Consider the following 15,407-nt stretch of genomic DNA (forward strand, 5'->3'; position numbering starts at 1 on the left):
TCATCATTCCGTGAGATAAGAGTGCATAGTGGTGCTGAATAAGCATTCGCTGCAGCAAATAAGCCAATATCTTTCTAAGCTCTCTTAATAAACAGACCAGAATGATTTATAATTAAGAGAAAATCGGTTTCAAAGAGTGAAGTCATTAGCTGCCCCCGAGGCTGGAACTGATTTATTAACTCCCCAGGACAGAGAGGGGTCTGGTACCAGTGGGTGCACGACTTGTGTTTGTTGAATTAATCAACTCTCTCTGAGCACAGCAATCCCCAAATATCTAGATTGTTGGAATTGGACGCATTTCCTGACTATGGAAAATGAGGTGCCCAGGAGGAGAGGCAACTCATTCAAGGTCACGGAGCAAAGCTTTAAAAGAAAACCAACTTCCATGATTTCAAGGTCCTTTCTTTCTTCTGGTAGATAACAGGTTTTTTTGTTTTGGGTTTTTTTTGGTTTTGTTTTGTTTTGTTTTGTTTTCCCACTGCACGCAGTCAACAAGAGGCTGAAATTAAAAAAGAAAAAACTACCCAGGGTTCTCAACAGGCTTAGCTGATCTCTTCCCTCTCCAGCCAGGACGGGGGATTCGGTGTCTGCAGCAAAGGCTAGCTGGCCCATTCTTTGATGGAGCACGGCTGGGCAAGGGACAGCAAAAACCGCTCTGACCGGGGACAGGGGTCAGGCAAAGGGACACCAGGGAAGGTCTCCACGCACAGAGCCAGCCCCCTCCTCCACCCCTCTGTGTGCTGGAGAACCACTCGTTCCTGATGATGAACCGGGACACTTCAGGTGGCTGGAGATACGCGGGCCACTCCGAAGACACGGTCGCTGCTGCCCTGGAATCCTCCTTCCCGCCTTCGCTCCCTAAGGCCTCCCCCAAAAGCAATCTGAATGGTCTTCTAGAAGGAAGGATGGAGGGTAAGTCATCTTCTGCCTACAGCCCTTAAATAATATTGAGATTTAAATAAAATCTGTATAGATTGCTGCCGTGCTCTGCAAGCCTCATCCCTGAGTCTTACCTGGTGCTCTTTTCCCTAGTTCATGGCACTAGGGCTCATGGGGACATTTTTTTCAGCTCTTTCCTGGCATAGGGTCTTTGCACATGCTCCCCTCCCTCTGCCCAGCCAACTCTCCCCCACCTTCAGAACTCAGACACCTCATCCTCAACTTGTTGTCCTCTTGAACTTGCCGTGTGGCTGCTGTAACACTGTTCTACTCCTTCGTAGCACCCGCTGCAACTTATTTCAGGTGTGTGTCTGCATGGTGAACCCATCTCTCCCACTAAGCTATAGATTTCACGGGATCAGGGTCTGTGGCAGGCAGAATAATGCCGCTCTGTCCAAGAGGTCCTCCCCTAACCCCCGGAAGCCGTGACTACACCCTCTTCCAGGGCAAATGGGTCTCTGCAGGCATCCTGAAGTTGAGGATCTTGAGAAGAAGTTATCCTGGATCCTCTGGGCGGGCAACGTAAATGCAGTCACATGGGTCCTTCCGGGAGCGGGGGGGGCGGGCAGGTGGATCAGAGTCAGAGAGAGAGTCAGAGATGTGATAACGGACACAGAGGTGGGAGTGAGGTGGAGCCATGAGCAAAGGCATGCAGGCAGCCACTGGCGGCTGGGGAACGGCAAGGAATAGCACCCCTAGGAGACAGCAGCCCCGTGGACACCGGTGAAACGGATTCTGGACCTGTGACCTCCATCACCGTAAGATAATACATTTGGACTGTTTTAAGCCACGAAGCTTGTGATGATTTGGCTGCAGCAGCCATTGGAAACTCACACAGGGCATGACTGCTATGTGTATGGCTCTGTACCTAGTGCCTCGAATACTACGGGTACCAAGTAGATGTTCACTAAATATGTCATAGAAATAGATGGATGAGTGCAGCCTGGGGGCCAGAAGATGACTTGAAGAGACAATCTGCAGCTTGGGCAGTGCATGAATTTCAAGTCATTCATTCATTCATTAGTTCATTCATTCATTCAAAAAACCCCATTTAATTGGTGCCTTCAACTGCAGGCAATGCATCGGGCTTCAGGTGCAGAAGTGTGAATGAAGCAGACATTATAGGCAACGAAATAAGTTAATAAATGGACAAAATCTTGGCAGGGAAGGAGCACTGTTGAGCATAAGGAGGGAAGCAGGGCAGGGTGAAGGGAGGCAGGGGGTTCTGAAAGGGAAGAAACCCACCCATAAGCCACTTGCCATGTCAAACGTGGCCCCGGGATTCAGAAGCAAGTGATGGAGAACAAGGAGATCAATCGTAAATCCTACCAAGCCTGTGCCTGACGTGCTTGGTTTTCCAACTAAAAACCCTTTCTTGCACATGTCCTGAGGTTAACAAGTGAGCCACAGGCCTGTCAACTCCACAGGCCTTTCTGGAAAAGAAATGTTCTAGATCAGTCAATGCTGAGAACATTACTATGCCTAGGCAGTAGCTGGAATCGTCTTCAGGAAACCCACCATTTGGCACAGAACTGCGACCACTGCTGCTTTCCCATCAACAGAGGCTTGCAGTCAAGGGTGTGACAGGTGATGAGGACCTTGTATAAACAGGATGGGCCACTCGTCATTCTGAGGGAACTTTGCTAAAACCTCCCAAGTCAAGGGAGAAGATCTGGCTGCTCTTCTGGGAGGTCCCATTTTGTTCTCCACTTCAGTATCGCATTCTGTTATTATTATTCAATTATAAAATGTGAGCAGTGCTTGGTATTCTATACTCTGTAGCAAGGCACAAAATAAAATTCTTAGAAACAGCTGCCCTGAAATTCTTGTGGGCTTTTTTGTGCACGTACAAATAGACAAGTATATATACACATGCGTATAAACATACTTGTCCAACCATACATAATTATTTTAGAATAAACAGGATTTTATTCTACCAACTGCTTTGCCAATCTTGTATTTCCCCACTTACACGACGTTGCAGATACCTTTCATGTCAGGATATCCACAAAGAGCCACCCCACTCTTTTTAAGGGTGGCTGCACGTGTGGTTATGCAGATATATTACAGTGTATTCAACCATTCTCCTCTTGATTGTATTTAAGCGTTCCCCACTTGGGGTGAGTCCAAAGTTTTCACTACCACAATGGAATCCTTTTACATAGATCCCTGCACCCTAGGTAAGCATATCTGCATATAAAGCCTTAGAAGTGATATTGCTGGTCCAAGGAACGTACCTATAAAACTTTCATAGACAATGTGAAATTGCCTTCTCAAAAGGAATAATTCGATTCCTGCTCCTAAAGCCAGGGTCTGGGAGGATTTCATCTTTATTTCCACAATTCTGATTACGCCCATATTAATTAGCAGTGATGATGAGAAATGCCAAAAATGGTAGGTAGCCATGGCAATTTGTTATTTTTTCTTTTAAAATTTTTTTAATGTTTGTTTATTTTTGAGAGAGACAGAGAGAGACAGAGCATGAACAGGGGGAGGGGCAGAGAGAGAGGGAGACACAGAATCCGAAGGAGGCTCCAGTCTCTGAGCTGTCAGCACAGAGCCCGACGTGGGGCTTGATCTCACGATCCGTGAGATCATGACCTGAGCTGAAGCTGGACGTTTAACCGACTGAACCCCCCCAAGTACCCCCCAGAGCTCATACTCTTAACTGCTGTTCTAAAGTGCCTGCTGTCAGAGGACCCCTCGGCCCACTCCCTAAATGACGTCACTGTCATGAGATGCTTGGAGTAGGTGCAGATCGCCGGCAGACTAGCTGAAAAGGAGCAAGGAGCCGTGGTCGGGAACCCAAGGGACACAGTGATCACCCCAGTTAGCCAGGTTTCTTGCCAGCAGTCTTCTAGGGACAGAAAGAGCCGTGGCACCCTGACGTACAGGTCTTCAGAGGCCCTTTCCCAGCCCTTGGCCCATGAAGCAGCAGGGCAGCAACCCATTTCAGGGGCCATTCCCTGAAGTCAGTATCTGGCAATGGGGAGGAGCAGCTCTAAGAAAATGCCCAGACCCGCTTCCTCCCAGGTCTGGGGCAGGGGGAGGGTCGTGAAGTGTCCAAGGGTCCTTCGTCCATTCACCCCCTTCCAGCGAAGTGGAAACAGACCACCCTGCAGGTGGGGGGAGCCCTCAGTCTGTAGACACAGCAGGCGGTTTTTGCCTAACTGGCCGGGGGAGGTGCACCCTGGGATCACGCCAGCTGGCCACTCACATTACGGTCTGTGGTGGCTGCCAAGTGCATGGCCCTCACGCCAGACAGATACAAGACTGCCTTGGGCTTGAACGTCACCAATACGTCCCAGTCTTGCAAAACTCCAAAATGTGCCCTATTCCTACAGACACAGCCCAGATCCCAACGGTGTGGGTAGGTGAGAGCCTGGCCGTAGACAGGCAGCTGTGTCTGGGTGTGGCCAGGTGTGGGTCTGGGCCTCCACCTGCCTACTGGTTGTCCAGTTCACAGCTGATGAGGCTTGGAAGTGTGACCCGTGGCTGGGGGACCTGGAAGTGTCCCCTCTGCGTGAAACCCACAGGCTCAGGCAGAACTCGGCCCCCAAATCAGTGGGACTTTCCACAACGATAAAAATGTTCCACGCTTGCACTGTCCAACATGGCAGCCATCGGCCACAAGTGCCCAATGGGTCATTGAAATGTGGCTAACGTGGCTGAGGAATTAAAAGTTTAACTATATATTATTTTAATTCATTTCAATTTAAGTGGCTGCACGTGGCTCGCGGGCACCATACAGAACAAGGCAGTTTGAGACTCTGGTTCCAACCAGCCAAGCCAGACCTCATCCCAAAGCCTCCTGCCTGACTCCCGCCATAGCTGAGCTCAAAAATCCTTAGCGCCCCTGAAGGGAAAGTGGGGGGAAGACTCTCAGATCTGGCCCACCTGAGCAGAGAAAGATCTCTTTCTTAAATCTAATGCCAAAGGAGGCCAAGAGGCCAAAACATCTCACGAGTGGCTTCTCCAGCATCTCAGAGCCCAGCGTACAGTCTCAGATCCACAGCTAGGCTCTCTGGAATTTATGAGCTGGGAGAAGCTTCCGGATCCTCTCATCCATCTGTGTCCCCTCAGAGCTGGGAACGCTGACATCAGGGATCACACGACAGAAACATGACAGGACCAGACACTGAATCCGGGACTCCGGCAGTTTCCTCATAGCCCTCTCCCGACGCCTGGGTAAGACTCCGACCGCAGCCCTGCCCAGGTGTGGCCCCAGGATCCTGTGGCCCGACCTCAACGTATTTAGCTCATGAGCCAACTGCTGGCTCCCAGGCAGAGCCTCAGTGGCCTCATCTGTAAAATGGAGCTGATAGAACTTACCTCATGACCACTCTAAAGATCAGATATGTGGTGACTGACCTGCACAGAGTAAGACTCACCCGCATCCCTTCAACCCATTGCCTTTAAGCATGGCCTGGCCTGGTCATGGCCCTGGTTCAAATCCAACCTCCCCCCGCAAACCCGGCCCCCACGACTCCCCGAGTGCAGAGGTACCTGGCAGGTTGAAGTTCTTCTGCCTCGTGCACTGCGGCGAAGGGTGCAGGGGAGAAGGCGGTGTGGCACTGGGAGGGAGGGGGGGTGCCGGCGAGGAGGGCGTGGAGGATGTCGTGGATGAGGGGTTGCTGCTCGAGTCTGGCTGGTAAGGGACGGGGATGTGGTCCTGCAGAGAGAAAACAGGACAGGGGCAGGGGCGGGCAGAGATGCAGAGACACGGGAGTGAGAGTGAGCAAGCGGTAAGGAAGCCCACCCGGGGCATCCTTAGTTCCCCCTTTGCTCGGCCACCAGAAGCTTCCAAAGCCACACCTGCTTCATCCTCGCCACCTGCAAGGTGGCTTGCATCCAGCTGTGGGAGGAAGAATTTCCTGGCCTCAGTTTCCTGTCCACTGTCTGGACTCCAGACTGAAAGGTTCCCACATAATGAAAGCCACGACGTAGGTGACAGCCACGCTCCCTGGGCCTTTTTGATTTGGGAAAGTCCCACGCCGAGGTGCCCAGAGTGCTCTTCCCACCCTGACACCTCGCCTCCCGAGTGTTTATTAAAGAATTGACAGCCTGGTAGCTCAAGAGAGGACGCGAGAGCGTCTTCCCTCACTTGTCACCGAGCTGGTGCGGCCTCTGCCCGCCCTGAGCAAACCCGAAGCCAGAGCCCACGCGCGCATTCAGAGCAGCCGCAGCGGTGGCGGGATCCGAGGCAGGGTAGTGGCTTGAATGGTGTCCCTCAAAAGACCCCCCCACTGGGAAACTCAGAATGTGACCCTATTCAGAAAAAGGCCTTCGTAGACATGATTAAGGGACAGATCATTCTGGATTCAGGTGGGTCTTGAATCCCATGCCAAGTGGAAAATGAGAGGGGCGCCTGGGGCAACTCAGTTGGCGAAGCGTCCCGCTCTGGGTTTGGCTCAGGTCACAGTCTCAGGGTTTCGTGGGTTTGAGCCCCGAGTGGGGCTCCACACTGACAGTGCGGAGACTGCTTGGGCTTCTCTGCCTCTCTCCCTCTCTCTCTCTGTCCCTCCCCAACTCGTGCTGTCTCTTTCTCAAAAAATAAATAAATAAAAATTTTAAAAAAAGAAAGGGAAAATGAAACGCACACACACAGAGGAAAAGACCACATGAAGACGTAGACAGAGACTGGACTGTGCATCTATAAGCCAAGGGGCGCTTAGGATTGCCAGAACAGAGAGGTTAGGAAAGAGGCATGGGATAGATTCTCTCTCAGAGCATCCAAAAGGACCAATCCCACACTAACACCTTGATTTCGGACTTCTGGCCTCCAGGACCGCGAGGAAAAAAAGTCTGTTGTTTAAGCTACCCGGGTTGTGGCCGATTGCTAAGGCAGCCCCAGGAAACTAAAACCAGCAGGAGCCCGAGTCAGGCAAACCCAGATTCAAATCCCCTAGGCACCTCTTCCCCATACCTTCTGGACAAAACGCTTTACCTCTCCATTCCTCAGTTTTGCCCCCTGGAAAATGGGAATAATACCAGCAAACCTCAACATCCTATAAAAGGGATTCCTGACTCTTAATCCCAGCACAGCTGGCTCCTTAATCTGTCTGCTCACATGACAGCGGTCACTTGGTCCTTGCATGACCCGGGCTGGTTCCGGGTGCCTGAGGATGGTTTTGTAGGACCCGATATTTTACAGCAGGTATGTGCACCTGCCAAACTGCAGAGTCAGCGTAACAAACACCAACCAGCATGGGGGGGGGAGGGGCAAAGTGGGGGCCGACGGGAAATGGACATTTTCCATCTGGATGCCCGGTGGGTGCCTGTGCTGTGTACGTCACCCTCTCAGAGCCCACTCGCTCCCACTGCCTCCGAGTAAGTGACTTTACTTCCGGGAGTGTCAGTCTCTCCTTGTCCCTCACATGGGCTCAGAATATCCACCCACTGGGTCTGCTGGGAAGTTTCGATGAGGTTATGAATGTACCTACACCCCTACCATTGGGCCATGGCACACTGCTGTCAACAAATGGTAGCGATTATGTTGATGATGTAATTTGCAATTAAGATTTTTATTTGGGATAACTGTAGATTCACATGCATTTTTTAAAAAAATTATTTATTTATTGGGGGAGGAGGGGCAGAGATAGGGAGAGAGAATCCCAAGCAGGCTCTGTGCTGTCAGCACAGAGCCCAACGTGGGGCTCGATCTGATGAACCATGAGATCATGACCTGAGCCAAGACAAAGAGTCAGATGCTTGACTGAGCCACCCAGGTGCTCCCATAGGCAGTTTTAAGAAGCAACGGAGATCTGGGGCACCTGGGTGGCTCAGTCGGTTGAGCGTCTGTCTGACTTCACCTTAGGTCACGATCTTGAGGTTGGTGAGTCAAGCCCCACATCGGGCTCTGTGCTGACAGCTCAGAGCCTGGAACCTGCTTTGGATTCTGTGTCTCCCCGTCTCTGGCCTTCCCCCATATGCGCTCTGTTTCTCTCTCTCAAAAATAAACATTAAGATAATTAAAAAGAAGAAGAAGTAACAGAGATCTCACCCATGGTTACCCAGCTTTCTCTGATGACTGCATCTTGCAAAATTATAGCACAATATCACGACGCAGACAGTGAGCTGACACAGGCCAGACACAGGACATTCCTGCCACCACAGAGATCCCTCGTGTTGTGCTTTTACAGCCACCCCACTTCCTTCTCTCTCTCCTCACATGTCCCCCTCCCCTCTTCAACCTGTGGCACCACTAACCTGTTCTCCATTTCTATAGTTTTGTCATTTCAAGAATGCACGGCATGAAACAGTATGTAACCTTTCTGGATTGGCTATTTGTTTTCCACTCAGAAAAATTATCTGCAGATTCATCCAACTTGTTGCATACATCAATCATTTGTTCCTTCTGATTGCTGAGTAGTATTCCATGACACAGATGTACCACAGGGTGACCATTCGCCCACTGAAGGACAACTGAGTTGTCTCCCCTCTGTGGCAACTGTGGATAAAGCTGCTCTAAACATTCGTGTAAGGTTTTGTATGAACAAAAGTATTTATTTCTCTGGGATAAATGCCCAGGAGTGCAATTTCTTGACAGCATGGTAACTGCCATGTTTAGTTTTTTATTTCCTTAAATATTTTAATCTTTGTGTATTTCTGAGAGAGAGAGAGAGAGAGAGAGAGAGAAGGGGAGAGGCAGAGAGAAGGAGATGCAGAATCCGAAGCAGGCTCCAGGCTCCGAGCTGTCAGCACAGAGCCTGACGCGGGGCTCCATGAACTGCAAGATCATGACCTGAGCGGAAATTGGACACTTAACCGACTGAGCCCCCCAGGCGCCCCTGTCACGTTTAGTTTTTAAAGGAGATGTGAAAACTGTTCTCTGGAGTGGGTACACCATTTCATACCAACAATGTAGGAGTGACTGCTTTTCTCTGCATCCTAGCCAGTGTTTGGTATTGTCACTATTTTTTATTTTAGCCACTCTGATAGGAGGATAGTGACATTTCAGTGTAGTTTTAATTTGCATTTTCCTAATAGCTAATGATATTGAACATCTTTTCATGTGTTTACTTGCCATCTGTATATCCTCTTCGGTTCTGATTACTATGAACTATGTAATAAGCTTTGAAATTGGGCAGACTGATTCCTCCCCTGTTATTCTTTTTCAAAATTGTTTTTAACCATTCAAGTTCCTTTGCCTTTTCATATAACTTTCAGAATAATCTTGTCTTCGTCTACAAAAAAAAAATCTTGCTGGGATTTTGCTAGGAATTGGGTATCAATTTTGAGGAGAACTGACATCTTAACTACGTTGCGTCTTCTAATCCATGAATATGGTATGTATATTAGCTTCCGAATCAGAAAAACAGGGACTTTTGCCCATTTTAGGAAGTTTTTGCCCATTATTTCTTGGAGAATTTTTTCAGCCCTGCCCTCCTTCAGCACTGTGGTGACATCACTGCTGCACCTTTTATTACTGTCCCAAGGGTCCCTGAGGTCCTACTCATTTTTTTTTAGTCAATTTTCTTTCTGTTATCCAGACTGTGTAATTTCTACAGTCGTATCTTCAAGCTCATATATTCTTTCCTCTGCCCCTCCATTCTGTCACCGAGTCTCTCCGCTGGGTTTTTAATTTTAATCACTGCATTTCCTAGTTATATGTTCTAAAATTTTCATATGGTTCCTCTTTATATCTTCTGTTCATTTTCTGAGACTTTCTATTTCTTTGCAGTGATTTCCCTTTTTTTTTTCATTTGTTTCAAGATTGTTTGTAATTGCTTACTGAAATAGGTTTACGACTACTCTAACAATCTTTGTCAGATAATTCTAAAAATCTCACTCGTCTCAGTGCTGGCATCTATGGGATGTCTTTTTTCATTCAGTTTGAGATCTTTCTGGCTCTTGGTGTGACAAGTGATTTTTCACTGAAGCCTGGACATCTGGGTATGAGGTTGCGAGGCTGTGGGTCTTATTTAAACCCTCAGCTTTAGCTGGCTTTCTGTGACACTGCCCTAGCAGGGAAGAGGACGGGCACTGTCTTGTTACTGCCAGGTAGGGGCAGATGCCTAGGCCCTCTGCCTCCGTCAACCCTGAGGGCAGGAGGGGCTCCTAACTGCTGCTGGGGGGGCAGGGTGAGAATTCTAGCTCTTTCACAGGCATCCACTGATACATTCCTTTTGCAAGAAGTACTACATCTACTAAGAAGTACTATTACCACTCCCATGTAGCCTTCACTGACACCAAGCACAAGAGGGTGGCCTCACTAATGATGGGTGGTGGTAAAAGTCCTGACTTTGCACTGGGCTCCACTGACCCTACCTGTCTCATCAGGTAGGGGTGCTGCATTATGGCCGGACGAGGGGGCTCACAGGCCCCAACACCATCCAGCCCACTTCACATCTTCAAGCTTGGGACACGCTCTTATTTTGACTTATACCCGTCCAGCCCTAGTCTGCCTAGAAGACACATCTCACATCTCCCCTCCTCCAAGAAGTTCCCTTGACCCCGGTTCACCAGGTGGAACACATCATTCGCTCCCGGTGCTGGCTCTGCCCTCTCCCTCAGCTTCAGCTGTTCCTTCTACCCGGTCACTTCTCAGCCTACTTCTCTGTTTTGCCCTCTAGGCTGGGAGCTCCCTGTTCCCAGCACTTAGAAATGTGCCAGCCACAGTGTGGCCCTTCAACAGATGTGTGCTAGCTGAAGGAAAACAAGAAAGAAATGAAGGGAGAGAGGCTTGGGGAGATGGAGAGAAGAAGAGAGAGAGGAAAAGATCCATCTCTTCCTACTAGATGGTGTCTTATTCATCTTGGACTCTGCAGAAACTAGTGCAGAAACAAAAACATAAGAGGTAGTAATAAGTGTTATATGAGAGTGAATTCATGGAAGAGGAGGAGGACTAGAAGGAGGAATTGCATTTATGGAGCAAGGAATCATCTCTACCTCTTTGAGGGAAGGAATTAGGTCTTTCTCATCTCTGTAGCTCAGGGCTGATGTGAATAAACAGAATCATCTCAACAGACACCTGCATGTGGCACCCACATTCCTTGGCCAAATTGCTACAACAGGAAGGGAAATTCTTTCTTCGAGTCAGACCCAGGTCTATGGCCCAATGGGACCAGCAACTGAAGGTTGCATTCCATCAAAGGAAAACTCAAACTTATTCCGGGAAGGGCTAGTGGCATAATTTCTCTTTTGGAGCACAGCTAAGATACAGAAACATCTTTCAGAGACCTCCCAGGCCAAATCCTTATTCTGTAGACAGAGACATTGAGACTTGGAGGGGGGAGTAACTTGCTGGAGTCACAGAGAGAGAGAGTTGGTGGCCTGGGTCCTCACCCAGCAGCCCAGCAGTAGAAACACAAGGTTGCCTCAGGTAACAAGAAACTCACATCTGACTCTGGGAGTCAAGCAGAAGCCCGCTCATCTCCCATGTTCCCATTCCATTCCACCCAGCTGAGCACTGATCTGGACATGACGGTGACAGTAACTGCGTCTCTTATGGACTTTTCCTAAGGAAAATGCCCCTACACTCCAACCCAATAGACTGCACTGAACAGACAGCCCTAAACAGCCACACTTGTCTTGTGACCTCCATAGCCCACCCCCAACACAGGACCACAGGTCAGAACAAGATGGCAGCCGGCCCATGACTATGACACAGAATGAAAACATGAGCTGGCCAACAGGAAGAATTCTGAACAGCATTAGGTGCACAGGCAGAGACGAGATGAGGTTCAAAAAGAACAGAAGAGCCACGACAGGTCAGAAAACAAAAAAGCCAAGGTTATGAGAAGTAGGAACTAGATGGTGGCAGAAGCAATGACACAAAAAAGAGGGGAAGGTAGAAGACGGGGAGGCCAGTCAACAGTAAGAGACCAGAGCAGATCCGCAGAGAGTAGCTGAGTCACAGTCACGATGGAAGAACAGGACAATGACCCATGGTCCTGCTGCGGGGCCACGGAGCTGGCCCGAGTACAAGACCAGCTGGAAAGGGCAAGCCAGCATGTGGCCACTTCAACCAGCGTCACTGCCGCAGGCAGACCTTCAGCCTTGGACACCACTGCAGGTGGGGTTTTGATGCCTTGACCTAGAGGCACAGGTGGTATAGCCTGGTCCCCAAGGAGCTGGCAGATGCTGCTATTTCTCCTTCTCTTCCTCTGTCTCCTCCCTCCTCTCCTTCCTCTTCTTCTTTCCTCCTCCCCTTCCTCCTTCTGTTCCTCTTCCCCCATCAAGTCATTCCATGCCTTGACCATCCAGTGTCAGACTATATCCTTGACACATATCATTGCATCTAATCCTTTCCATGATCCCAATCACATCTGCTATGGTGCTGCCCCTTTAATGGGAGAGGAGGGGTGAGAACCAAGGCAGAGAGAGCTTGCTATGACCAGAGTCAGTGAAGGAACAAAGTTCAAAGCCCGGGCCCTCTGACTCCAAAATGCGCACTCTAACCGTTAGGTCGGAGAAAAAGCTGGGCTCTTGTGAACTTGGATTGACTGAGCCAGACAGGAGAGGAGATAGAGCAATGAAAAGGAAGTCTTCAGAGCAAATTGGCTCAGAAATCTATTGCACTAACCACATCATTGCCTGACAGAAAGAATCTGTGTGAAGCCAGTGAGAAGAGAAAGAGAGGAAAAAATAACCCGGCCCTGTGACAGATCCCATCCACCTTCAAGTCAAAGCTGCTTTCTAAATAGAGGTTAATTTATTTCTCTTATCAAATTCTCCTGCTGGCAGACAAGCAGAACGATGTCACAGTCACTGATCTATCTGACCCATGTTTCTGTCCCACCTGATCGAGAGGCTCGGTGTGCCTGCAACGCCAGAGAGGAAGGTCTGGAGATGCTCTGAGCAACCCGCCCCCAAAGGTGTCATGAAGGAAAGGACCGGGTTCTCTAAACTTGCTCAGTGACTTCGTAGGAACCAAACCATTTCTTCTTTTAGACATCTATATGCATCTTTTGCCGATAACAAAGAAAAAGTTGACCCCGCCTAAGATCTGGATTGGAAGCCTGAGATTTAAGCTGGTAACAGTCTCTAGAATTTCCTGGACGCCCACCATGCACCATGAACCATACTAAATGCTTATATGTGGACTGCCTCATTTCACCCCCAAGACAACTCTGTGAGGCTGGTGCTATTGTTATTGCCACTGCAGACATTTAAAATAAACTGTTTTAATATTTATTTATTTCTGAGAGACAGAGGGAGATGGTGCATGAGCAGGGGAGGGTAGAGAGAGAGGGAGACACAGAATCTGAAGCAGGATCCAGGCTCTGAGCTAACTGTCAGCACAGAGCCCGATGCGGGGCTCGAACCCACGAACCGTGATATCATGACTGAAGCCGAAGTCGAATGCTCAACGGACTGACCCGCCCAGGTGCCCCAATCACCGTGGACATTTTAAAACAGGGCCTCAAAGTCCTTGGACTCCTCCCAGTGGCAGGTGGTTTCTATGCCTCTCTCCCCCTAAATCCGAGCAGGGGCATGGCGGCCCCTATCAGTTTGATAAGGCCGAACTGACACTACCAGCCCTTGGCTAGTGACAAACCAAGACAACGCACCAAGAGAGCGCTAAGTCACCAAAGCCCAGGCAACTTCCTCCTCGTTGCTCAAACAGTTGCTCTTTGGGCCCCGGGATGCTGTGTAAGACACCCGACTGCTCTGGAGCCGCCATGTTGTGAGGAAGCCCAAACCACAAGGCAAGTCCTCATGCAGACGCTTCCGCCGAGTCTCCACTGAACTCAGCCTCTGATGCACCACGGTCCAGACACCAGACAGGTGACTGATGAAGGCTCTAGCTCAGCCGCTGCCAAACTTTTTCTGAACATGGCCAAACAGTAAATATCGGAACCGCTCAATTCCCAATGGTAGTGTGAAAGCAGCCACGGACAATATGGGTGGGGCTCGTGCCACGAAAACGGGCGCAGGTGCTGGGCTGGTGGGGCCTGTAAGCCCTCGTCTGCCAATCTCTGCTCTAGAAGACTCCAGCCCCCAGCCCCCTGTGAGTTTTCCCAGCCGAGTCCCACAGATTCCACGAGCATCATTAAAAGGCCATCGCACACCACAAAGTTTGAGTGGCTATGCTGTGCGGCGGTAGACAACTGGAACATACCCATTTCCTGTACAGGAAAACTGAGCCTAAGAGAGATTGGTGGCCCGCCCCGAGGCTCACTGCTAGGAAGTGGGGGAAGCCACGGCTGACGGCAAGGTTTGCCTGCTTTCAGAGGCCAAGCTCTCAACTGCTTCGATGATGCCAGATGGGGAATGGCTGAGAGCTAGTAGTAAAAACAGTAGGTGACCGCGCTCGTGAGGAAGAACATACGGGCTCTGGCAGGGAGGCATACAAAGGGAGGTCCGAGATGGAGCGAGGCATCAGATTCTGCGTGGCCTTGAGGCGCAGCAAGGAGCTTGGTTTGTTTTCTCCATGCAGCAGAAAGCCACTGGATGGTTTCTAAGCAGAGGGGGGTGGGATTCAAACTGCACTCATTAGGAATCACTCGGCAGCCTTGTGCAGAGAATAGACAGAGCCTCGCCAGCAAGAGGTCACTCAGCCATCGTGACACTCGTCTGGGTCCCGAACACAGGTGGTGACTTCCCACATGCTTGGGTTGAGAGCTCGGGGAATCACCTGCTGGCGGGTGCAAGCTTTGCCTCCTACCGTAAGGCTGCAGGTGTCCCTGGGAAAGTTCTGGTGCAGTTCAGCCAGCACACCAAACACATGGAAACCACGCTGGAAATTTCCACGCCATGGTGGACAGAAAAGGTGCATAGGGAGGCTGACCTATTCTGAGGACCAGCCAGAAGCCAACCAAACCGGCTGAGGCTCGGAGCTTGGGGCCCTGCCCCACATCCATCCATCTAGTCTCTAGCAGGGGCTCAAAAACAGTCCTCCACCCCTCGGTGGTCTGATTCAACAGATGGCTCAGCCCAGGGCCATCTGCAAGGCTAATCCTGGCAGGTGGTGAAACATCTCACAGAGCAAAGAGAGCTGGGTCTGGACCACTCCCTGCTTGGACTCTCCCTCTATCCCTCCTTCCCCCTCCCTGACACATTCATTCTCATTTCTGTGCCCTCTGTCTAAACTGGACAGGTTTCTGGCACACTCCCCCTCCGCGGATGGCTGGACGCCCCTCAGGCTTTACTTACACAAACCACATGGAACGAGGAGAGCTCAGGTGGGGCTGGGAGGTGAAGGTTTCCAGAGCAATCTGCTCGAGCTCCCCCTCTTCCCCAGCCCCTCCCAGGCAGCGGCAGCCCCAGCCTGCCCGGACCCAGCAGCACCCCACCCTTACCTTGCTGATTTTGTTAGTTTTGGGGAGTGTCTGGCTGATGTGCAGGTCCGAATACCGGGGTGGCTTTCGTAGAGGGTTGTTGATGTCACACGGGACGGACTCTGTGCGGACTAACCTTGCTGGGTCCGTAGGGGTAAAAACAGCAATTTGGGAGTTTAAGTACCGCTTCGTCTTTATACCATTCTACCCGGAAAGCATAGCTCAGATCCCCCCATCTCGGAA

General features: G+C 50.2%; 1 protein-coding gene across 1 annotated transcript in view; it reads right to left on the reverse strand.

The window, feature by feature from the left end:
* The window catches only part of KSR2 (kinase suppressor of ras 2), a 420,995-nt gene that overhangs the window by 66,239 nt on the left and 339,349 nt on the right, over positions 1–15,407 (reverse strand). Inside the window, exons 9-10 of the mRNA XM_039236742.1 lie at positions 15,186–15,312; positions 5,446–5,611 (exon numbers count right to left, since the gene is read on the reverse strand). Coding sequence (XP_039092673.1) covers positions 5,446–5,611; positions 15,186–15,312 — 293 coding nt within the window. The remainder of the gene's footprint in view (positions 1–5,445; positions 5,612–15,185; positions 15,313–15,407) is intronic.

This window comes from Hyaena hyaena, unplaced genomic scaffold (genome assembly GCF_003009895.1).
Source record: "Hyaena hyaena isolate Hyena2069 unplaced genomic scaffold, ASM300989v1 scaffold_0, whole genome shotgun sequence".
Classification (NCBI taxonomy): domain Eukaryota; kingdom Metazoa; phylum Chordata; class Mammalia; order Carnivora; family Hyaenidae; genus Hyaena; species Hyaena hyaena.